The sequence below is a fragment of the Meles meles genome, chromosome 3 (genome assembly GCF_922984935.1).
Source record: "Meles meles chromosome 3, mMelMel3.1 paternal haplotype, whole genome shotgun sequence".
Classification (NCBI taxonomy): domain Eukaryota; kingdom Metazoa; phylum Chordata; class Mammalia; order Carnivora; family Mustelidae; genus Meles; species Meles meles.
The window spans coordinates 113439652-113464946 of NC_060068.1; the positions used below are offsets into that span (position 1 = coordinate 113439652).

The 25295-nt window shown below is 39.5% G+C and overlaps 1 protein-coding gene across 5 annotated transcripts in view; it reads left to right on the forward strand.

Moving 5' to 3' along the window:
- The first annotated feature begins 7292 nt into the window (after window positions 1-7292).
- RAPGEF6 (Rap guanine nucleotide exchange factor 6) overlaps window positions 7293-25295 on the forward strand; it is a 190205-nt gene continuing 172202 nt past the window's right edge. For all 5 annotated transcript variants that reach the window (XM_046000273.1, XM_046000274.1, XM_046000277.1 and 2 more), the window contains exon 1: window positions 7293-7558. In XM_046000273.1, coding sequence (XP_045856229.1) covers window positions 7490-7558 — 69 coding nt within the window. In that variant the 5' untranslated portion in view covers window positions 7293-7489. The remainder of the gene's footprint in view (window positions 7559-25295) is intronic.

Below are 25295 nucleotides of genomic sequence, written 5' to 3' on the forward strand. Positions count from 1 at the left end.
CTGTCCACTCCCCCAGCTTGTGCTCTCTCTCTGTCAAATAAATAAAATCTTAAAAAAAAAAAAAAAAAAAAAAAAAACCCCACAAAACTAAGCTTTGCAGGGCACCTGGGTGGTTCAGTCAAGTATCTGCCTTCCGCTCTGTTCATGATCCCAGGGACCTACCTGCTTCTATCCTCCTTGCGCGTGCTCTCTCTTGCTGCCTCTCTCTCAAATAAATAAAATCTTCAAAAAAAGAAAAGAAAAGTAAGCTTTGCTCAGAAGGAAGAGGCCTATAGTTTCTTATAGAATCATCAATCCTTATAGGATTCCTGAGTTTTATAATTCCTAACCCTCTGTAATTTCTACTACCTTCATCATAGTCTTGTTTTTCCTTACACAAAGCCCAAGGAATGAGCTGCTACTTCTTTAAAGTGTGATCATTATGATGAATGTGAAGAGTTTTGGCCTGTTCAAAATAATTTTTTCGGCTTCCTATGGTACAGACAGATATGTGTTACATATTTTTAAAAACCTGTTTGTTTCAACAGGAAAAAAAAAAACTGTTGCAACAGGAAATGAAAAAGGGATCTTTTACATTATAGATTTAAAACTAATTTTTCCTTGTATATAAACTAACTGGTTTGATTTGAAATATTCCTGGCTTTTATTAATGTGTCTTAATATTGAGTTTGAAAATGTTAAGTGCAATAAACATACTAGCACAGATTTCATTTTGTTGCAATGGGCATACACTGGGGATGATCACTTAAAAAAAAAACAATTTTACACAATGCCTACTTCTGGTGGATGTCTTATGAGATTGTTCTGCTTTCTCTAAATTATTTAGATGGTGGGATATGTAAATATACATACTTGTTCCTTGTTCTGTATACATTTCTCAAATGTACACCTGTATTATAATAACCTCCCAGTTCTAGGGGAAATTTGTGCAATAAACACATGTCAATTTGATGGATGATGTTGGTCTTTATTTCATGTGTAAATAAGGCATATGTAATATTGACTCTGATGTCCACTCACTTGTATAGTTTTCACAAGTGTGGCAGTTGTAGATATATGACCTTGTTCATAATGTCCTTCTTTAATCCCCTATTTCTTTAATGGTTAGTGGAATCTACTTTCTGAGGTGGTGTGTGAATCAAGTGACATAATGAATGTCAAAAATTTATCTCAATGCATGGGACACCCCACGTGCTTTACTAAGTAATTCTTGTCTGCTGCTATTACTGGGTAATCTGTCCAGCCTCCCCACTGTGGACTCTAGCTGTTGTGGGGAGAATTTAACATTATATTGTAATGAATGAAAATATAGTCATAAAAAATATACTGGTATAGCGTTCCATTTGTCCTGCTCCTCATGATGACAAATAGAAAATTTCAACTGCTTTTTTGAAAACAAACTAAAAATACTTAAAACCTAGAAGAAGCCATGTAAACTGGTTAAGAACCATTGACTTTACAGTTAAACCAAAATTCTTGGTTTGGGTTCTAATCCTGCTTTGTTCACTGATTTGCATGTGATTCTGAGCAAGTCTGTCCTCTTCATCTTCATTATAGGGTAAGTAAGCTCTTTCATCAGTCCAGAGGGCCAGGTCTGCAGCAGTGATTCATCCCTGAAGAGGCTTTTGAGATGCTACCTTATGTCACTCAGGCCAGTTGATTTTGGGTAGACAGGTCAGGAGGCAGGATTAGACCAGTGGCTTTTTGTAGTGCCAGTTTTCACATCATTTTATATGAATATATACATGTGATACATATGTGTGTGTGTGTGTATCACTCTTACATTTATTTGAGAGAGAGAGAATGAGAGAGTGATCATGAGAAGGGGGAGGGTCAGAGGGAGCAGACTCCCTGCCGAGCAGGGAGCCCGATGGGGGCCTCAATCCCAGGACTCCAGGATAATGACCTGAGCCGAAGGCAGTCGCTTAACCAACTGAGCCACCCGGGCACCCAAGTGCACTATTTTAAAGTAGAGAGGAAATATCAAGTATTTGGGAAGACTCCATCAGATATTTTAAAGGTTTATAACTGGGTACCTGTGTTGGTAAGTGCTGTTTCTGAATACAAATTTAGAGAAATATTGGAACATTTCTGACAAGCAGAGAGAAATGATTTTGGTAATAAGAATCTGTAACACAGGGGCGCCTGGGTGGCTCAGTGGGTTAAGCATCTGCCTTCGGCTCAGGTCATGATCCCAGGATCCTGGGATCGAGCCCCACAACATGCTCTTTGCTCAGCGGGGAGCCTGCTTCCCTTCCTCTCTCTCTGCCTGCCTCTCTGCCTACTTGTGATCTCTGTCTGTCAAATAAGTAATAAAATCTTAAAAAAAAAAAATCTGTAACACAGAGTTTAATCAGATCATACTGTCTTTCCATGAGAGTCCGCTTTCTCAGACCAGAATGATTTCCAACTGTATGTGGTGACAAACGTATTAGAAAGGATAATCTGGTATTTGTTTTTGCTAGTGTAGAACAGAGAGTAGGATGGCTCATGGGACCAAACCCAAGGTGAAGGTACAAGGGGAGCCGAGGAACTGTAGCTTTGAGTAGGAAGGACTTAGATAAAAAGGCCGAGGTTAGAGAGTATAGTGCTTGTTACCCTTGTTTTGGAGTGCAGACCATGGACTTGGTGTTGTTTGTTATAGCTTAAACCTTTGAGACATCCCTTAAAAAAAATAAAGGAAATATAAGCAGTCCAAAAGAGATTTTTAAAGAATATGTGAATTTCCCATTCATTATGTCAAGAGAACTTTGGTGGTATTAAAGCATATGCTCAGCTTCTACCAACCCCCACTGTGTAGTCTGAGATTTGGTCCCTTGTAATTCCTTTAGAAGGAATTTTGGTCAAAATGTGCGCCTAGACCAATCCCTTCATTAAATTGCAGACAGATCTCTGGGTTAACACTGATTAGACCACAGATCTGTGGGTTAACACTGATTAGTCCTCCCACAGATAAATCTGTATTTACTCTTAAGGAGAGTACTAAATTGAAGAGGCTTGATGTCCCTTGTTTTCCGAGTGACTGTCTTAATAAGGGCAGTCCAAATATAGGTCTCTATATTCACCTCAGTGCTCATCTATTCAGATTCTTGGTAAAGGCAACATTACTAAATTGTCTCTAAGGGACTCACATTGTTGAAATGTGTAAATATAAGGGAGATATATTCTCAAGAAACTGTGAGGCCGCTCTTACGTTACACAACTAGTCCAGCAATCACAAGTCAGTATCCTCCATTGTGTGAAGAGGCTTGGAATTAAGTTGGGTCAGATTAGTTCAGAACCAGAGTTAAAGTAGTTTTTAAACCTTGTCACATACTAGAAACACCTAGGTAGGGGTGCTTGGGTGGCTCAGTCCTTAAGCATCGGCTGTTCAGCTCAGGTCATGATCCCAGGGTCCTAGGATCCAGCCAGGCTCTGGGCTCACTACTGGGCCGGAAGCCTGCTTCTCCCTCTCCCAGTCCCCCTGCTCGTGTTCCCTCTCTCTCTGTCACATAAAATATAAAACAAAACAAAACACGTAGTTAGCTTTTGAGAAATACTAATTCCTAGACCCCACTCTCAGGTTCTGATTTAATGACCATAATTGATGTGGATTTGGGCCAAAACGTGCTTCCCCTCCCCCCCCCCTCAAGTAGTGACTGCATTTCCCAGCATATTCCAGATCTCAAGTCTTTATTTCATTCCAGGTGCTATTAAAACCAGTGCTCTTTACTCCCATATTTTTGTTGGTTTGCTATTTTTTTGTAAGATAGCCATTCTGAGTATGTCTGCCTAATTAGGATTTGGTTTTGCATAAAACATTTGCTTAGCCAGGCCTCTCTCTTTGCCATTAGAGAAAAATCAAGTGCCCCCCCCCCCCTTTTTTAAACAGCAAAATCCCTTCTTAATTACTTAGTCCTTAGATACTTCTATTTGTTCATTCAGCAAATACTCATTGAGCACCTGTTACATGCTGGGCATAAGTCAGTGCCAGCTATATGCAGTAAATAACACAAACCTTCTGTGTTCCCCACTGGTGGGGGAGATGGACGAAAATATGGTGTCAGGTTGGTAAGATTGATGAAGAAAAGGTAGGGTAAGGAGTCAAGCCTTTTCTTTTTTTTACAGATTTAACCATGTTTTGTTTTTCCCAGTATTTAATAAACTGCTTTAATTCAGAACCATTATTTTTCCTTTCGGGTACCAGGTAGTACTGGTGAATAATATCCTAGAGGTTGCCTTTTCTCTGAAAATAGCCATTAGAGTTTTCACTGTCTATTCACTTTTTTCAGCAGACCAGAGCACAATATAAAATGGAAAGGACAAGAAAGATTTTGAACATGTGCTTAAGTTTAGGTTGTGTGTAGTTACCATGGACATTGTCTTCACTACTGCTATCTTATGATAAAGCTAATAGTTTTTATGTAATTTTTTTCATGAAACATTAATATACAGAAAAATCAAATATACACTAATGTAACTATAACTTTGGTCAAGAAACAAATTCTAGTAACCTAGAAGCCCCTTCCTCCTTGTGCCCTATCCTGATCTAATACTCTTAACACATTTTTTGTAACTACAACCTGATTTTTGTAAACATCATCTCCCTTTTTCTTTATAATTTTTTATCTGTCCACTGCATCCCAAAGTGGTATAATTTAATTTTACTTGTATTTGAGCCCTGTGTTATAATTCTACTTCATATTTTGTTTTGCTTTTTTCCCTCTCAACATTGTGGTGGAGGTTCAGCCATTGAATACCGTGGTTTATTCATCCACTGAGTGAATATGCCATAATATTCTGTTACTGGTGGACATTGGTGTTATTTTTAGTTTTTGGCTAATATGAACAGTGAAAGTGAACATTTTTGCTCATCTTTTCTAGTGTATATGGGTATTCTTCAGGACATATTATCAAGGACTGGACTTGCTGTGAAAGGGTATGTTTCAGCTTTACTAGATTTTTCTACCAAAGCAGTTTCCTAGTTTACACACGACCTGCAGTTTGTGACAATTCTTGTTTCACATCCTCATGAATACATTGTGTTTCTTAAAGTTATTAATGAAAAAAATTAGGCGCTAAAAAAAACTTTCTAGGATCACCTGGATGGCTCAGTCAGTTAAGTGTCTGCTTTTGGCTCCGGTCTTGATCCCGGAGTGCTGGATGGAGTCCCACATCAAGCTCACTGCTCAGCGGGAGTCTGCTTCCTGCTTTGCCTGCTGTTCTTTCTCTCTCTGACAAATAAGTAAAATCTTAAAAAAAAAAAGTTCTTCACAGTTAAGTTCTGCTTCAGAGAAATCACTTTTCAGAGGTAAAGTAATAAAAGAATGTAGGCAACATCCAAAGTACTGCACATGAATTATCTCATGTAATCTTGAGAATCCCAAAGCAATGGGCCCTTTACTATTCCCATTTTACAGATAAGGAAACTGAAGTTAAGAGATACTATATAACTTCAAATGGTTTAAAGATTTATTTATTTGATAGAGATCACAAGGAGGCAGAGCAACACACTGCGGGGCGGGGGAGAGGGGCGGAGTGGGCTCCCTACTGAGCAGAGAGCTTGATGTGGGCTCCTCCCAGGGTCACCTGAGCTGAAGGCAGAGGCTTAACCCACGAGCCACCCAGATGCCCCTCAAATGGTTTAAATAGAAATGGCCTATTATAGACACAAATTGAGATGTTTGCCCTAAAGTCTAAGCTCCTGGTCATCATGCTTTAATTCCTTTCTCCTCTTTAAAATATTTATGTGGCCCTAGAAACTGATCCTTGAAGAATGTAACGGCTCAATGTTGTGATGCTAGGCAGATCAAATAATGACGAAAATGGGTCATCGCAATTCCTTGTGATCTCTCCAGGGTTAATTTCCAGAATGGCTGAACCACAACTTTCCTGATACGGTTTTTGACCCATATTCAAAAGAGAAATGTTGTAAACTTGCAAGTTTGGGCAAGTCCAACAACCAAAAGAAAACAAAACTTTTTTTTTCAAAGATTTTCTTTTTTACCCCCAAAGATTTTATTTATTTATTTGACAGACAGAGATCACAAGCAGGGAGAGAGGCAGGGAAGCAGGCTCCCCGCCAAGCAGTAGGACTCAGGGATCATGACCTGCGCTGAAGGCAGAGGCTTTAACCCACTGAGCCACCCAGGCGCTCCCAAAACCATTATTAGTATCAGCCATCATTACCAGGTACGAGAAATGTGTTGCTGCCTGAATTCTCCTTTACCTTTTCTCTAAAATACAGCACGTCATTAGAAAACTGAATAACATAATAATCATTAATCACTTTGAATTATTGAGTGAGCTATGCAAACTGCCGTGAGAAATACTAAGATGTACCTAGATATGGTATACAGACTTAAGAAAGCTTAAAATTCAGTAAAAAGAACATGCCTATAATGTCTACGAAGTAAGGAACTTTGAGACCAGTGCAGCCCATCAGCGCGCCAAAGGGACAGAAATGAAAAACACTGTTCTACAACGAATGGACTCTGGAATTCTCCGTTTTCAGTGAAACAGTGAAAACCTAATTTGCAGGTGCCTGGCTATCCTGAATAATGGTCTTTTTTTTCTTACCAAGAGACCAGTAAATAAGTGGAAGTTGGCTTTATTCGCTCTGTTGGGAAACAAGTATGTAAAGTGCAGTGCGAAATCGGTCACTCGAGTCCAGGCGGCCCTAAATCCTTCGCGAATCAGCACTAACTGGGAGCTGGCCACAAGACCGGCGCCCAATCCCTGTTCAAGGCCGCGAGACTTTAATTTGTGCCCCGATCTCAGTACGGCCGTAATGGACAGGGCAAGTACTTTCTGACGGTCTCCTTCCACAAGAGATTTATTAAGAGAAACGCACTGAAGAGTGAACTTCCCCGTTCGCGGAACGGTAGCAACGATTTCTGCACTTTCTCCAAGGGAGGGGTGTCGGCGTTGCAGAATAGGAGCTTGGCCCCAGGCTTGGCCACACCCTGAGTTTCCGGATTAGGGCACAAACAGAACCCTCCCCCCACAACGCTAACGCGTACCCTTACCGTTCTGCCCCAACAAGCTATTTTTGCTCAGTCCCCTACAGTGCGCTTCCGGTCCCTGCACCGGAAGTTGGAACAGCTGAAACCGCAAATCCGAGGCGGGTCCCCGTGACTGGTTCAGGTAAGATCTCGCGACATGTCTTCAAATCTCACGAAGAAGGGTCGGAAGAGGTCTAACTGCACCGCCCCCGTTTTTACGTCACCGCGGAGACACGCCCTTGGGCGCTCGTTTGCGTGCTCGCCCTGCTGCGCATGCGCACTCGCCCTCCTTCCGCCCCCGTGCGGGCTTCCCTCTGGCCAGTCGCGCGTGGGCTGAGGCCCTGGGCGGGCGTTGCGAAGGCTTGTTTGTTCCAGCGCTGACCCCGGGGCGGTCCGGACTTCACTACCTCGGGGGTGGAGGGTGCAGACCCCCTACCTAAGGTCAATGTACTGTCTCGTGGACTGCTAAGGGCAGGCTGGGGAGCACGGGGGCGGGGGCCGCGGCCATGAACTCACCCGTGGACCCCGGCGCTAGGCAGGCGCTGAAGAAGAAGCCTCCCGAGCGGACCCCCGAGGTAAGACTGGCGGACCCTAGCGCGAGTCCCGCTGTCCAACGGACAACATCCTCCTGTCGGTCCGAAACCTGTGGCGACTGTCCCCTTGCCAGAGACTCGCACCTGCTGCCAGTTTATGTGTTCTCTGCGTCCCTTCCTCTCACCCAGGCCCTTCTCGCCGGGGTGATGACCGCCTTTCCTGCTCTGGGTGCAGTCTTCACGCATACCCGTCTTTGCCGGTAACTTAGTTTTTTGATAAGAAGATAACAAAATCCTATTTTCTCGGGGTAAAATGTGGGTCTCGGAGTGAGAGTGTCCTTACGTTGATAGAAAAACGAAGTAGAAATTGTTAGTAGTCATTTATGAAAAAGTAGCTTTTCTTTAAAGGTCTTTGACGTTGCGTAGAAAAAGTTCAAAATCAGCTTGAGACTTTGCATCCAGTCAGATGAATTCTGGTGGTGGGTGATACATATTTAAAGATCGGTTCTGGTGGTACTTTCTCAGACTGTCAGCGGGAAATTCTTCAGTATTTTGTGCGTGGATCCAAAATTAGCTCTATTGGGTTAGCATCAGTGGCATCAGCTTAAATGATTTTCATTTGATCTCAAGGCTAATTTTCAGTCGTCACGAAACAGACACCTTGTTAACTTTGCATAGCCCTATAGAGTGCTTAGATTTGGGGGGAGGTTTTCCTTGATTTGGGGTAGTTTCTGTAATAAGTGGTATATTTCTTAAACCAAAAAGCAATAACTGCCAAGAGGGTGAAGGGATTGTTAGATTGTCGTGTATATGGTTGCAATACATGAAATTAAATGGTTTGGTTAATGCTTAAGCCACTTTTGAGGTTTGTTTTTTTTAGATTTATAGTGCTTTGCATAGTGGATCTCAGTAACTTGGGGCTCACCTTTTGTGATATGACATTAGTCAAGGTGTAACTGTGGTTAAACAAAGTCAATTTTGTTTTGGGGGGTCCTGATCTTTAAATGGAAACAAGGCAAATTCTGCCACTTTCCAGAGTCCTCATTTTGAGACCTACCTTTTTTATCCCATGTGTTTTAATTTCCCTGTGATGATTCTTGAAGTCATTGTGAGCTAATTGAAAGTCTTCACCTTCACAGGTGAATCTGCTGTAGTTTTTATATAATTAGAAACTATTACACAAGTCTTGCAATCTATAATGTAGGTTTTACTTTTAAATATTTATGATAAATTCACAGTTTAATAGGAAAATCTTACTTCTCTTGAATAGCATAATTAGCCACTTTGGAATGGCCTATTTTTGAGTCTTAGTAGATATTATTTCTTCCTTTGTTTCTTCTTTCTTTCTTTTTGGTTTTAGAAGATATTCTAAACTATTAAGAAAATTATGTTGGCAGATGTGTGCCGCATTAAGTACTCATCTTGTTTTACTGGAACAGCAGCATTGTTTAAGGGAATGCTGACCAACTGCCCACAATACAGTCTAGAGTGCTGAGATCTAGCCCATAACATGGTAACTGCTTGATTTATTGGCAGTGGTTTCCAGTGAGTATAGAATTTGTTTGCAGTACCCAAGTATGAGTAAAGAAGTGGTAACCTGAATCGAAGTGCTGATTTATTTGTAAGAATTTCATCAAATTACATTTCTCTTTTCAGGAGACCTTTATCCTTTTAGTGGACTCTTAAAATTTTATTATAAGTATTTTCATTTAACACTTACTGAAATCTTACAAATTCAAGGCACTGTTCTGTGCACTGGGATGTATCATTGAACAAAACAGGCATGCCCTACTGGTGCTTGGCATTCTAATGGAAGGGTCAAGGGGGGAGATGGGAAAAATAGAATCAAGTAAGTTAAATAATGTGATAATGGCTAATTTAAGAAAGAATAAGGGGACTTGAAACAGGGGGAAGGGCTGGGTTGCAATTTAAATAAGATGAACAGTGTTGTGATTTCTGAGAAGACGACTTTTGATTGAAGGCTTGATGCATGTGATATAATTAGCTCTGGAGATATATGGGGAAAGCATTTGAAATAGAGGGAATAGTCATGCACTTCCAAGATGAGGGTATGTCTGGTGCATTCAAGGAGTAGCAAGGAGCTGTTAAGTGACTGGAGGAGAGTAAACAAGGGTGAGATTTGTAAGAGATGAAGTCAGAGAGGCAGTAATAGTGTAGGAGGGAGTATATCATTAAGGTCTTTGTAAGTCATTGGAAATTCCTTAACTCTTATTTTGTGTGAAAGAGGGGGTCACCAGAAGATTTTGAAGAAGATATCCTACTTAACTTTTTTAAAGCGCCCCTGGTTGCTTGCTGGGTTGAGAATAGACTTTATGGGAGCAAAGGTAAAAAGAAGCAGGCACGTCAGTTGAAGGTTGTCACTTTGAAGTTGGGAAGAGCTGATTGTAGCTTAGACTGAAGTGATAATAATGCAGGTGGTAAGAAGTTATCATTTAGGGAAATATTTTGAAGGTTTAGCCAACAGAATTTGGTAATGAATTAACCGTGTGCTTTGGGGGAAAGAAAAGTGTCGAGCAAGGTTTCAAGGTTTTTGACCTGAAAATCAGTGTTGGAGTTATCAAAGAATTTCAGCTGGCGTCAAAGTTTCAGCTGGCGTCAAAGAGATGGGGGAAAGCTGCTGTGGAAAAGTAGGTTTGGGGAAGGAAAATCAGGAATTCAGTTTTGAACATGTTAAGTTTTGAAATATGTATTAGAAATGGCAAGTAAGGAGTTGCGTATACAAATTTGTATTTCTGTAGAGAGGGCTGGGCTGGAGATGGGAATTTTATATTCATTCGCTGGTAGACAGTAGTATTTCAGGTCATGAGACTAGATGAAATTACCAAGGTGGTGTGAGTGTATACAAAGAAGAGAAGAGGACCACAGACAGCTTCATGGCACACTTGATTACTATAGCATCAGGGGAGAAGAGCAGAGACCAGCAAAAGAGAACAAGTGGGAGCAAACCGTGCCAGGAAAAGAAAAGCCAAATGAATTAAGTGTGTAATAGAAAGGGATAAAATACATTCAACTTACTTTTTCTTGAATGCTTAGTGAGTGTGAAGCATTATCAAAAAATAGACAAATAGGTTAAAAATCACTGTCTTATAATCTTGTAATGATATATTTGCATTGTATAATGAGTATAGAAGTTTTCTCTGTGTTTCTGGGACAAAACTGAGAGTCCCTTTATTTTGAACCATTTGTTGCTCTTATGTGAAACTGTCATCTCAAACTTAATCTGATTGAGCCAGACATGGAAACGTGTTGTACAGTATAACACTTAGAACTGTGTTCTAACACGGTTTTTATGTTCTGGCTATTTCTCCGACTTCATAATTCCAGCTTCAGAGCCCATTGTCTTTTCTGAGCTAGTTCTCTAATTTCCTTTCCCATTTCTCAAAGATTTTCCTTTTAAGTGGGAAATTTTAGACTTAGGTACTCTGTGAAGCTCTTTATCAGTGAAAGCTATTAAGGTACTTGTTTTGAGTCCTTCTAGCCAAATTAAAGATACTACAGTCAAAATTAAGGTCTTGAATTTGGCCCTTCCCAGCTCAGCCCATATCCAGCACTGTTCTTTGTTGATAACCTTTCTTTTTACCTCAGAGAGAGCTCCTTACCTCTCTTAGGGTTCATTTCCTTAGGTATTTAATATCATGCTTTGCATGTACTAAATAATGAATAAATGTGTTAAAACAAAATTTAGAATTCATTTTGTGTGGTCCTCCTTTTAAAATATAATAGTTTCTATTGATGGAACTGTTGATTTTGTACCTCCTGGGAGGCCTCATTCAGCAACTTGGCTTCACTTAATATTTATAGGCTGACACTTGGTCCTTCTTACCCACCTTTCATGTGCTTTTGATCCATATATCAATTAAATTGTCCTCCAGGTTCTTTAATCACTAGTCCTATATTGAAGCCTCAAAAAACAGAATATTTTGTTGCTCAGGCTAGAAATTCATGTTCCGACTCTGGTTTCTCCCTGATAATCTTCTCTCTGTCCAATTGACCGCTAAATATTTATGTCCTGAATCTCTGTCTACCTTTTTTTCCTGTGCTCTGCTACCCTAGTTCATGCCCTTATATCGTTTTACCTTTGACTTTTGTACTTGAGTCGTTTTATTTATTTTATACATCTCACCATTTTTCACTGTTGATGAGAATTGCCCACTGCCTAGATAAGTTACCAATATAAGTTATCCAAATCATTTTTGCGAGTTAAAAGAGATGCCATTAGTATTTACATCAAAATAACACGTTAAAGAGGGGCTGTCTGAGGTAAATGAGTTGTATTGGTTTTTTTTGTTGTTGTTTTGTTTTGTTTTAAATTTATTTGGCGGAGAGAGATCAGAAGTAGTCAGAGAGGCAGAGAGGCAGGCAGAGAGAGAGGAGGAAGCAGGCTCTCTGCTGAGCAGAGAGCCTGATGCGGGACTTGATCCCAGGACCCTGCGATCATGACCTGAGCCGAAGGCAGAGGCTTAACCCACTGAGCCACCCAGGCGCCCCAATGAGTTGTATTGTTATCTCACCTATGTAATAACATTAATATGCCCTTTCATTTAGTAAGTATGTCAGACATAATAAAATACAGTGGTTTTGTGGAAAGAGATTGGATATGGTCCCTATTCAGTGAGTTGGGAGATGGTCAAGGAAACATTAGTAAACATTAAGGTTATTAGTGGCAAAAGTATGGATTGGATACTTTGGACTGCAAGCGGAAAAAGGAGAAATTTTGATGAGCAGTTAATGGAATCTTAAACATGGTGAATAGTTGTGTGGACGACATCTAGAAGGGAAGTCATTCTGGGCAGAGAGCAAGAAGAGTGAAGGAAAATTATATGTGTGGAACAAGAAGCCACTTGGTGAGCATGCATTCCCAGTTGGGGTGATATCATCCCCAAAGGAGCACACATTATTACTATTTTTTTAGAGATATATATATTTACTTGAGAGAGAGTACGTGTGCTCATGCAGGGGAAGGAGCAGACTCCACTCTGATTGGGGAGCCCCACACACGGCTGGATCCCACGACCCCGATATCATGACCTAAGCCAAAAATCAAGAGTTGGAAGCTTAACTGACCAACTGAGCCACCCACATGCCCCACAAAAATTATTTTTTAGGGGAGTAGTGAAAAAAAAGACCTTGTTAATGGTTTGTAGCCTTAAAAAACACAGTTCTGCCTGGCAGAATCTTATTTCTTAGTATTTAATTGAGGGTGGGGCAGCATTTCAGAAAAAATGTCTAAAAATGCTCTTTGGGAGGGATGTGATAATAAACTTTGCATAATACTGTGGATGGTGTCTGGGGGTTAAATGGATATACTAGCTGGATATACTGGATATACTAGCAGGGTTGAATCATTTCAAGGATTTGAACCTGATCTTACGAATAAAGGAGAAACATTGGAAGGCTTAAAGTCTGAAAATAAGGTCAGATTTACAGATTTACTTTGTGGGTGTTGTTGAAGATACACTGGGGAGGAGAAGGGACAGTATAACAAAAGCAAGAAGGCTTATAGGTAGGGTAAACATATATTTTCTCTAAACCAGGATACAATTAGGAATGAAAGAGAAGATTATTAATGATTGTATCAGGATGACAGGAAAACCAGGAGATAGGGTCCTGGTTATAGGAAACAAAGTAGTTCAGGTGTGAGGTAAGGCAGTTGCCTATGGAATAATAAAATAGTGAGGAGCTAGAATTGGCCCAAGTGGTCACTGATTGGAATTGGGAGTATCTGCCTTCCACCAGGCTTTTTCATAAAAGTTTGACATGGACTATAATACGTATAACGAAGAAGTCCATACATCCTAACTAGATGGTCAGCTTAGTTTTTACAGTTACATTTAGTTATCACTCAAATCGGGGTATGAAATACTATCACCTGTCCAGAAACTCCCCCTTTGCCCTTCCCAATCAGTACCCTTTCCAAGAGGAAAAATTTTTTTTAACCATAAATGTGTTCTGCCTACCTTTGAACTTCATTTGAGTGCAATCATACACTGTATATTCTTTGTAGCAACCAAGAGGACTTGTTTTTTTGTGTTTTACCTCTGGACTGGACTTTTAATCACCCCTCTTGGTGATTTCCTTGATCTCCATCTGCCTATCCTTTTTATCCTAATTCACCCTTTTGGCTACCCTTCTGAATTGTCTGCCCCACTCTGTCGAAACTTACTTTTTTTTTTTTTTTAAAGATTTTTGTTTTTAATTTATTTACTTGACAGACAGGAGATCACAAGCAGGCAGAGAGGCAGGCAGAGAGAGAGGAGGAAACAGACTCCCTGCTGAGCAGAGAGCCTGATGCGATGCGGGGGCTCGATCCCAGGACCCTGGGATCATGACCTGAGCCAAAGGCAGAGACTTTAACCCACTGAGCCACCCAGGTGCCCCCAAACCTACTTTTGAGATAATTGCTTCTCAACCCCAGAAGCTGCATTTAAGGCCAACATACCCTGCCCTTATGTTCCTCACAAGTTTCAGGTTAAGTCTGGCTTTCTGTCTTTTACTTGCTGGAAACAGGTTTGGACTGGGTGCAAGTGCAAAGCAGTTTAGATGATTTCTAGATTGTTGATTTGGGTAACTGCCTGGTTAAGAGTGCTTTATTAAGCAGAATTAGGGTGGCAAAAGATTAAATTTTGGAAGTGGTTTTAGACTCCATGCAGGGGATGCAGGTAGTGATGTTCTCTAAGAAATTACAGCTTCAGGTTAAACCAGGCTCTGGGTCTGAGATTCTATACAGCATATGGGTTATAGGCGAAGTCATGAGATTGATAGGAATGACAAGGGGAAAAAGCGATAATGAGGGTAGGACAGCCCTTTTGGGTGTTCTCCTATTAAAGGGTGGGACAAAGATAAGAAACCTGCAAAAGGGAGTGAAAAGAAATTGTTAAAGAGGTAGGATGAGAATAGAAGAGTGCTGCTACAGGAGGGCATTTCATAGAGAAATCCCTAATCACTAATGTCGGATACTTTTGAGAATTCAAGAAGAGGGAGGACTGATAAATTCTTTGGATTGTGTCTGTTAGGATGATTTCACTAGACTAATGAATAAAGATCCTGATTGCAGTGGGTTGAAGAGAGCATAAGACTTAAGAAAGCAAAGGCAGCAAGTACTTTTTGTAAATCGGTATAGAGAGGTAAAGTCCTCCATGATCTTCTGCGTGGCATTCTAGCCTCATCATCCCCCACCACAAAGACATGCATTTTAACTACCTAAAATATTGAAACACCTTACTTCTCCTTCTAGGCTATCTTTCTCAATGTAGGGAACCTTTTTTTTAAATGTCTATGCCCACCCTTTGTTTCTTGGGTTAGAACCTTTTGGAATGGAGTGTTAAGCATTAGTACTTATAGAGGTCTTCTTAAGTAGTTCTGATACACAGAGGTGAGAGGCATTGTCCATTGTGTCAAATTCTCCTCTCTCTATACTTTATACAGGTTGGGAATATATGGTTATAGCAGTATTTATAGCCCTGGGTTTTGCATTTGGGCAAGACTACTTCAGACTAATGTAGGCTCCAGCACTGAGACTTTGAATGATCCTGGGCATGCTGCCTAATATCTTTAAGACCAAATATCATTTTGGGATTATTGTGTGGAATAAATATTTAGCAAGTGCCTGTCATAATAAACACTCAATAAGTGGTAGCATACATGTTAGCTTGCCATTTCCTTTGACTGGAAAGCCATCCTCTGACTTGGCAAGGTCAGTCTCCTCACTGAAGTGTCATCTCCAGTGCTCACCTGCAAAATTGCAGATTTCCTTACTTTTCCACTCCTTCTCAGCGTTCCCAAGAGACTTCACATCTTCCTTCACCACAGTAATTGCTGTGTTACGATTACTTGCATGTTTGTGTATGTGGCTGGAATATGAGCTCCTTGAATATAATGTCCAGTGCATAGTATGCAGTACTTGGAACCCCTAGGTATACACATATTTATAAATGACTTTAAGAAGAAAAGGAAGGTGAAAAATAGTTTCCCTCCTCTTCTAGTGGTGGTTTCTTTTGGTCTAATATTTGAAGTACTGGGATGAAAAGACTGATGAAGTTTGACAAAAAGGGCCAAATTTGCTATTAATAATACTCTCTAAATAAAATATGAATAAAGTACAGTTGCCATAGAGACTATTTTACCTGGCAGTTCTTTATAAATAATATAGATAGAAGAAATGTAGTCATACCATGAAACCAACTCCTTTTTTGTACGGTTTTTAAAATACTTTACGGAAAACACGTGTAGGAGAGACATCTGAGAGAAATGCAGATAAATATCAGTGTTAATTTCTCATGTGATTTTAACTAGATGACTTAAAACTTTTCCTGGGCAAAAATTACATCCTTAGCTAGGTGCTAATATAATTACCTTTTTATAGTCAGAAAAAGGCATTAAAAAATAGCTTTTTTTTGTTGTGAAAAGTTGAAGAGGGAGCTAGGACTGTAAGAATGTAAGATACATTCTTATAGTCCTTAATCTATTTCAGAATTTAGAATTATCCTTAAATGTAGACTTGTAGAGGTTTTTTCTCAGTTGGCAAAAGCACAGCATTGTACTTGGAATCAGTTTGGAGTGAGTCACTGTGCACATCCCTAAGGGTGGCAGAACAAAGATTCTCTTGTGCTTTTCTACAGCAGATGCACATTCAGAGGGTTTTTGGAAAGTAAAAGAACTTATTTATGCTTGTGGGGCCCTGTGGCCTTCATTTGTAAACTCAACTGGATAGAGAATATAGATCTGAATGGGGCCTTCATTAGACAGAATCTCTTCTAGGCACCTCATTTTACAGGTATTAGAGATTTCCACCTTGAGAAGAAAACTGTAGCCATTCAGGAGTTTGGGCACCATAAAATTTTGTTTTAAAGAGAGTGAGGAACTTCCCCGAGAGCATTGGATAAAAGTGAGGAGCAGCCAGGCATGATGAGCTTGACTATGTGACAGAGTCCTCTTCTTTGGAAGAGGTGGAGTGATTATGAGCTCTGTGATATTGTGGTTATTATTTGACTTGACCCTGGACTTGTTAAACTGAGGTCTTGCTGTAAATAAAAAGTGAACGAGCCGCTTTACTGAGAATATTAGATTATGGAGGCCTAAATGGCCTGTTTGATTTTTCTCCACTATTAGACACTCTCCACTACTTTGCTATAAACTAAACCTTTGGCAGCTGGAGGGCTTTAGGCTTTGTCATGTGGCAGAGATAGTGGGGCTCATTGGACAGAACACTTAGTACGTAGCTAAAGTAGCAACACTGCCAGCATGTATTTGTGAACGTATATATAGTGCTTCTAGAAATATTGTAGCTGGCGAGGTCAAGAGCTGGTGATAAGAGTTGCATACAGATAAAGGAACTGAACTCATGAGAGGTAAAATGTCTTGCTCAGGGTCACATGATTCATCAGTAACTTCCTCAGTTTAGTAGCACCCCACTGCCTTCTCTATAGCAGAAGAGTGAACTTTAGGTTATGTTTTAAGCTTGGAACTTTTGTCATCTTTATAGATGCCTAATGCTTTCCTGAATAAATTTGCCTTGTTTTATCTTGCCTGTGCTATATGCACAGAACTTAAAGGTGCTATGTAAATTTAATGGAAGGGCTCAATTTAATGGAGGTACAGAATTCTCAAGTTTTATGTAAGATGAAAACAATTGATATCTTGATATCAATTGATATCTGATATCAGATATCAGATATCTGTGCTTGATATCTGTGATTTCTTACACCATTCTGTTTTATAACTTAAACTTTTGTTTTCAAAGGGTGGTAGTGTATGCCATTTTGGGTTTTTAAAAGCATTCAACTAATGGGAAAAGTCTTTTTTTTTTTTTTAACAAAAGAATTTGTGTCAAAAGTGCTAGCTGGAGTTTGAAGTATTTATGAGCTGCTTACATGAGGCAGAGTTCAATACATACTTTTTTTGAGGAAGAGTGCCTAATGTATATTTGTGTGGTAAGTGTTTTTAAGTACTTTTTTTTAAGTGCCAAGGGTAAAAAATTAAAGTTCTTTCTATATGGGAGGAGATAGGCAAATACACAGATAGTTTAAAATATCACCTGGTTAAGTACTGTGATAGCAGTAAAATGAGGCCTTAGGAGTTCATAGGAGGACTTTGGAGAGAGAAGAGTAAAGAGTAGGCAGGTGTCATCCATGCTGTTTTAGAAAAGGGAATCCTGACTTGAGCATAGATTAGAATATATAAGTGTTAGGTTAAGAAGGGATAGTATGTGTTTACCGAAAAAGGAACAGTATTTGTCAAGGCCGCAAGATGTGCTTGGCACAAACATGCAAGTTCCCTGGGTAGGTAAGTAGTACAAGATAGGACACTGGAGGCATGGTCAGGATCCAGATCATGAAGGACTGGTTTCTCTTTGTTAAGAAGTTTGTATTTGCTTTTTGGAAAGATAACTCTGACAGGACTATGAAGAATGAATTACAGGGTGTCAGACTTAAATGCAAGAAGACTGAGGTTTACCCAGTGAGAAATAATAAATCCCCCAGTTGTTCCAGATGGGATGATGAACAGAGGTATTTATGAAATAGAATCAACAAATTTCTGGCCAGAATCATTGAACAAGAGTGTATCACGTAAATCAGGGAACCTCGGAGGAAGACACAGCCAGTAGTATAAATATTGAGCTTAGCTTTATATTTATTGCACTTGAGATGCTGATGGATTGCTCAGGTGAAAGTGTTCATTATGCTGTAGAATGTGTACGTTGTAAGTTTTGCTAGAGAGCTTTGGGCTAGAAATAGAAATATGGGTGTCGGTAACATGTATATGGTAGTTCAAACTATGAATGTGGAGGATTTTACTGGTGGTAGAGTGTCTCTAGTGAAGAAATGATGGATGTCACAGTTATGGGAACATATATAAACATTCAAAGGCTTATTAATAAGGCAAAGCCTGTGAAGGAGACTCAGGAGCACCTGGGGCAGAAAGGTAGTAATAGCAATAAGAACAGCCAAGATTCATATGCTGTGGTCCTTATTGGGATGCCTGTCACTGTTAAAAAGAAAAAAAAAAAAAAGAGAAGAAAAAAAAGAAAAACCTTTATACACATTTAATCTTCCAAAAACACCCTGAAAGAAGGTTTTATCCACGTTTTACATACAGGGAAGTCGAATCGTAGACTAACTTGTCGAAGTTCACACAACTAGGAAACTGCGGAGTCAGGATTCAAACTTAGATGTTCTAATTTCACAGTATGTGCTTGTAGTTGTTAAATGTTTTCCATCGGGACAGGAACCCAGAGGGAACCATATTACAGAAGGGATGGGAGGAAAAGAGTTTTAGGGGGGAGGAAAAGAGTTTTAGGGAGGAGTGAATGAGTGATGAATGTATCAGCAATGCTGTTAAAATTATGGAGAGAGGTAAGGATTGAAAAGTGCATGTGAAACTTGGAATTAGCTTATCTTGGGTGACTGTGTGATACATAGTGGGATCAGAAAGGTGAACTTCAGCCTAAACTTTGACTTAGAAGTAATTAGATGCTTGATCTTTTGATACATTATTTCAGAGGTTAACTGTTGGTGTTCTAATTTTAAGCATAATGTTTGGGGTTTTCATTTTTAAAAATTTCAGGCTATAACTTTTTAATTTTAGAGTTATTAATAAAATTTAATGTTCAGGTAATTTGGTTAGGCAAAATATTTTAATTTACGAATAAAAAGTTCTAGTTTGCTTTAAGAAATGTATACCCAGGGGCGCCTGGGTGGCTCAGTGGGTTGGGGCCTCTGCCTTTGGCACAGGTCATGATCCCAGGGTCCTGGGATGGAGCCCTGCATCTGGCTCTCTGCTCAGTAGGGAGCCTGCTTCCCTTCCCCTCTCTCTGCTTGCCTGTCTGCCTACTTGTGATCTCTGTCAAATAAATAAATAAAATATTTAAAAAAAAAAAAGAAAAGAAATGTATACCCAAATGTGTAGACTAAATTCTAATTTAGACTAAATTTCTAATTCTAAAAGACTAAATTCTAATACACTCATGGAACGAGGTCAGCTTTTCCAAAAAACATTCCTGGATGCAGTGTGTCATAGACACAGGTTTGCGTATGGTGATGATTGGGGATGCATAGGAAAAGGTAATGAAAAAAGAATGCAGATCATTAAATGAGACTTGAAGTTTAGGGAAAACTAGAAATGTCTGTCACCATGTGGAATAAACAGGAAAGAGTCATGTTTTCTCCCCATACCCATCTTTCTATTTTGAGAAATTCAAAACTACAGAAACATAGGAAGAATAGTATCCCCGTTTTTTGGTCCTGTATTATATACTCTTTACCCCGAGCAATATTTTGCCGTATTTATCTTAGGTCCTCTTCTCTTGCATATACTTTATTTTGCTAAACCATTTGAAAGTAAACTGCAGACCTGGTAACAGTTCACCCCTCACTGTATCTTTAAGATGTCTCTTATATTTTACAGTCTAGGATCCAGTCAGGGAACATTACATTTGGTTGTTAGGTTTCTTTAGTCTTCTTTATTTTTTTATTTTATTTTTTAAATTTTATTCAAGTAATCTGTACACCCTATGTGGGGCTTGAACTCACAACCCGGAGATCAAGAGTTCATGCTATTCTGACTAAGACAGCCAGGTGCCCCTAGTCGTCTTTAATAGAGAACAGTTCTCCTGCCTTTTTCTTTCTTTCATAAACATGACTTACAGAAGAATCTGACCAGTTGTCTTGTAGAATGTTTCATAATTTGGTTTCATGATGAGATTTAGGTGAAACTATTTTTCATGATGAGATTTAGGTGAAATTATTTTTTGTACTATATATTTTTTAAGCTTATTTATGTATTCTTAAGTAATCTCTACACCCAACCTGGGGGTTGAACTCACAACCTGGGATTGAATCACATGGTCTTCTGACTGAGCCAGCCAGGCTCTCCATGATGTTCTGTACTTTGAATATTGTCACATCAGAGGACATATTACCAGTTCTTTCCATTATGGGAGATGCTAAATTTGCTTACCTGTATCTCTTTGTTTTAAAAGTACAGTGCTGCAAGTTAGAAGTGATCCTTGAGATGATACTTTGCCAAAGGGTAGATATCTTGTCTTTCAACAGTGTTGAACCCATTGGCTTTATTAGCATGTTGATAATCTTTGCTAAATTAACTATTACTTTGCTGTTACAAAGTGATAATTTTCTAATTGTGTATTTCTCCTACAATTATAATAGCTGGTTCCTCTATAGAAGAACTTTCCCACCTTTCCCTGTCCTCCTCTTCCTCTTTTTTTTTTTTTAATATTTTATTGATTTATTTAACAGAGAGAGACAGATCACAAGTAGGCAGAGAGGCAGGCAGAGAGGGGGAAGCAGGCTCCCCACTGAGCAGAGCCCGATGCGGGGCTCCATCCCAGGACCCTGAGATCATGACCTGAGCTGAAGGCAGAGGTTTAACCCACTGAGCCACCCAGGTGCCCCTCCTCTTCCTCTTTTAAATGACTTTTTCAAGGATTATTTTTGTATTTTTAATATTTTCATTCTTTTTTTTAATTACTAGATTATGCTAAATTTAGCCAGTAGAGCCTTTCAAAGTCCTCTCATGTCCTTTTGACATGACCCCATTAGTCTTTAAGTCATCTCTTTCTGGCACAAAAAGATGTTCCAGGCTTGTACTTTCTGTACTTTCTGTGCACTTACCCAAGGAACCCTGGTTCTTTTAGTAGAAAATGGTATTTTGGAAATGAGGGGCTGAGCTCCAGGTGTGGTAAGTGTTGTGTAGCTCTTTATTGCTATTTTGCAGACTGTATTTAGACCACATGGATGAGAAAACCAGTGGAATAGAAGTCTGTGTTTAATGTATAATGTTAGCTTGGAGCTGTTGTCAGAAACATTCAAAATAGCTTTCATAGTGTGCTGAATGTAATTTAATCATTATTTTGTAATTTATAATGCATACCTATATATAAAGGCATAATGCTAACATTTGTTAACTGTTCATCATGTGATAGTCCCTGTGTTACACACTTAACATTTACCTTTGAACATAAAATATTCAAAAGGAGGTATTTTATCATTCCTTTTGTACAGACAATAAACATTAAGCAAATAATCCAAGATTATTGGTTAGTAACTGATAAAGGCATAATTTGAACCCAGGTTAACTCCAGATTCCCAGGTTTTTAACTACGTGGTTATTCTGTCTTCAGTCAAACATTGATTTGTAGAGGATTCTTCACTGTAAGTTTTTATGTATAGACCTGTAGCTGCAGAATACATGTATCTTGGAATTGAATCTATACTGCTCTTAGAATCCACCCTGAGGGATTTTTCATTGTTAAAATTCTAGGGATATACTTGCTTTCCAGGTGAAGAATATAATTGAGATAATAAAATTCTAGGGATATACTTGCTTTTCCAGGTGAAGAAGATAATTGAGTGAAGAAGATAATTGCATGTGGTGAGTTAATCATAGGATAAGAAATTCATTAGTTTTAGAGTTGAAGAAACAGAAAAATACAGTTTCTTTAAGCATTGCATTCTAAGTTTTCTAAGTTTTGGTTGGGTTTCTAAGTATGTGTGGAATGGCCATCAGTAGAATTGAAAGATGGCATTACTCCAGGAGCAGCACAACGCTTTGGCACAATCTCCTTAATTAGAAGTATACTTAAAGGGATCGTTAATGCCTCAGACAGTGCTGCAAATAATAATATTTCACTTAAAATTGAACCAGTGGGATGTACCTACAGTGAATTCATTAGGTTTGGACTGTTTGAAGGATGTAAAAAGGTAGCTGCTTTGTTGTAGGATGGCCACATTACCACCTGCCTCAGCTTGCCCACCTTTACACACATAACTGGCTGAGAGGGTATGGTTGATCTGTTTTAGGAAGCTCTGAGTCATCACTGCTTCCTCACCATTTTTTGCCCAAGTGGAACCCATTATTTTATTCTTTAACCCAGAGCTGGTATTTGTTATTCTAATACCTCTGGTTAATTTCTGTAGCATATTGTTGTAGTTTCAGAACAGGTGGCTCATTCTGTTCTGAATCTGTACAGAATGTTGCTGATCTGAAATGTCCCGACTTCCTAGTTTTTCTGTCTTCTTTATGACTTCCTTCTTTTAGGCTCTGTAGGGCAGCTTTCAAGTGCACACAGTGTAAATGATTTAATACCCCCTCGAATGTACCTTTTACATTTTTAACTAGCAAGAAGTATCTACAAGACTTAAGGCCTGTCTCGGTCAAGTTTTGTTTGTTTGTTTGTTTTGGCTTTCTATAATAGCTTTTATTGATCTTGGGCACACCAAGCCTAATAATACTACCACAAGCCTGTCTCAGAAATAGTTGGTACAAAAACTGCGAGAAACTGAGGTGCATGCCTGGCTCAGTTGATAGAGCATGCAACTCTTGACATCAGGGCTATGAGTTTGAGCCCTACATTGGGCATGGAGCCTGCTTAAGACAAAACACAAAAACCTACAAGAACCCCTAAGGCCAGCTTTACACAGTCAGCAACTACTTGGTGTCCCATTTAAACAAAATACCATAACCACCCACATCATGTGGGAGAATTAGCCAGTTTGCTACTACAATCAGCCTTTGTTCTGGGAGGTCTTTTCTGTTCTTTCATGAGTGCTTAGCATCTTATGACCCTCAAACCAGGTGCATTGTAGGGACCAGAATTTACTAGGCATCTCAGTGATTAATTCCCTTTCTCATTAATAGGTTATCAGCCAAATAACAGAGTGGCATAATCCTTCCTGGCCAGTGGTTATCAAACTTTAGTATGCATCAGAACTACCTAGAGCCCTTATTAAACCACAAATTGCTGGGACTACACCAGAGATTCTGATTAAGTCTGGAATGGGGCCTGAGAATTTGCATTTTTACCAAGTTTCCACATGAGGCTGATGGTGCTGGTCTGAGGGTCTGTCGGGGTTGTAAACTTAAATGAAACAGAGCCCAGTTCTGTCCCCTTTAAGGAAAAGGTATAAAAAGATACTTGAGGGGCGCCTGGGTGGCTCAGTGGGTTAAAGCCTCTGCCTTCAGCTCAGATCATGATCCCAGGGTCCTGGGATCATGCCCCACATCGGGCTCTCCTCTGCTCCGCGGGAAGCCTGCTTTCTCCTCTCTCTCTGCCTGCTTGTGATCTCTGTCTGTCAAATAAATAAAATCCTTAAAAAAAAAAAAAAAGATACTTGGTAGCTACAGAATTGCTGGGATTACTGGAGAAGTAGACTTGGGGCTAGACAACATGGTCATATGCCTAGCACAAGCAGTCCACTACTTGGACTGTTGACCACCTACACTATATACTGCATATGTTGACTGACCCTGATGTTACTGCTAACTGCCAGCATAGATTCTGTGCAGCTCTTACTTGTTGGTTTCCCTGTGTTCAAAGTTTGGGACATGTGTTTCTCATTAGTAGCACTTGGATCATTTGCCCATGCCCTAGTTTTATGTGAGGTCGGAAGAATGAAAATCTGGTGTTTTCAGCTTCCACCAAAATTCATACGCTGAAGTAGTCTCCAAAGTGGAGTTCATTCATGGCTTGACTTCCTTTGTGGATATTTTTGACCGCTGTATTTTAGTAGTTGGCAGAATATGGCCTGGAGTCCAAATTAGCCTACCAACTATTCTGTAAATAAGACTCTATTGGAATGCAGCCAAACCCATTCATTTACCTACATTTTTATGGTTTTCATGCCACAAAAGAAAAGTTAAATAGTTGTGACAAAAATCATATGACCTAAAAAGCCTAGAATATTTACTATCTCACATTTTATAGAAAAGGTTTGCCACCCCGATAGAAATAATGCTATTTGTATTTGGGTCCAAGCAATCAGCATTTATAGATGTTGTTGGAGAACAACATGTTCATTTGGCCAAACTGTCCCTCTGAAATAAGATTGAAGGCAATTAACAGTAAAAACTTACAGATATTTGGGGCACCTGGGTGGCTCAGTGGGTTAAAGCCTCTGCCTTCGGCTCAGGTCATGATTCCAGGGTCCTGGGATCGAGCCCTGCATCGGGCTCTCTGCTCAGCAGCAGGGAGCCTAGTTCCCTTCCTCTCTCTCTGGCTGCCTCTCTGCCTACCTGTGCTCTCTGTCTGTCAAATAAATAAATAAAATCTTTAAAAAAAAAACAACTTACAGATATTTGAAGAAGGGCTTTTAGAATCTAAAATTGATAAACTTTGTCAGGCTGTCTTCAAGCAGAGAACTGAAGAAACACGTATTTCAAAACCTGTGAATTATATATTCTTGCTTAGAATTTAAAATTGAAAAGTGAATTCCAGATTCTTTATCAGATATTAATGGCGTTATTGATGTTGTTCCCAAAATGTCCTCTGAATTGAGAACAGTAGAAATTACATGACATAAATTTAGTTGAGAATCTCAGAAAATTCTGGTGAGACTTTTTAACACTAGCCTATCCTCATTTGGTCGGTCACATTATGGGAGTTCTAACTTGCTTGCCACTAAAAGTTAGCTTTATGTCAGAAATAAATTGCACATTTCCATAGGATAGCATTTTGTAGGTGTCTTGCCAGGTTCTGATGACTTTTAATGTAAATGGTGGGGCCCAAGCAACTATGTGTGTATGGCCACAGCTTTAAGGAAAAGGAGGAGAGAGGAAAAAAAGGACCCAGACTGGGAAAGAAGAAGTAATAATTGTTCTCATTCACAAGGATGTTTTATATAGAGAGAATACAAGAAAATCTACAAAATACGAGATTTATTAAGGTTTATAGTATACATCTTCTGTTTATCCCAGTCTGTCTTCAAGTGAGATTATAGTACTTCACGTGGAGTCTAAGAACCTT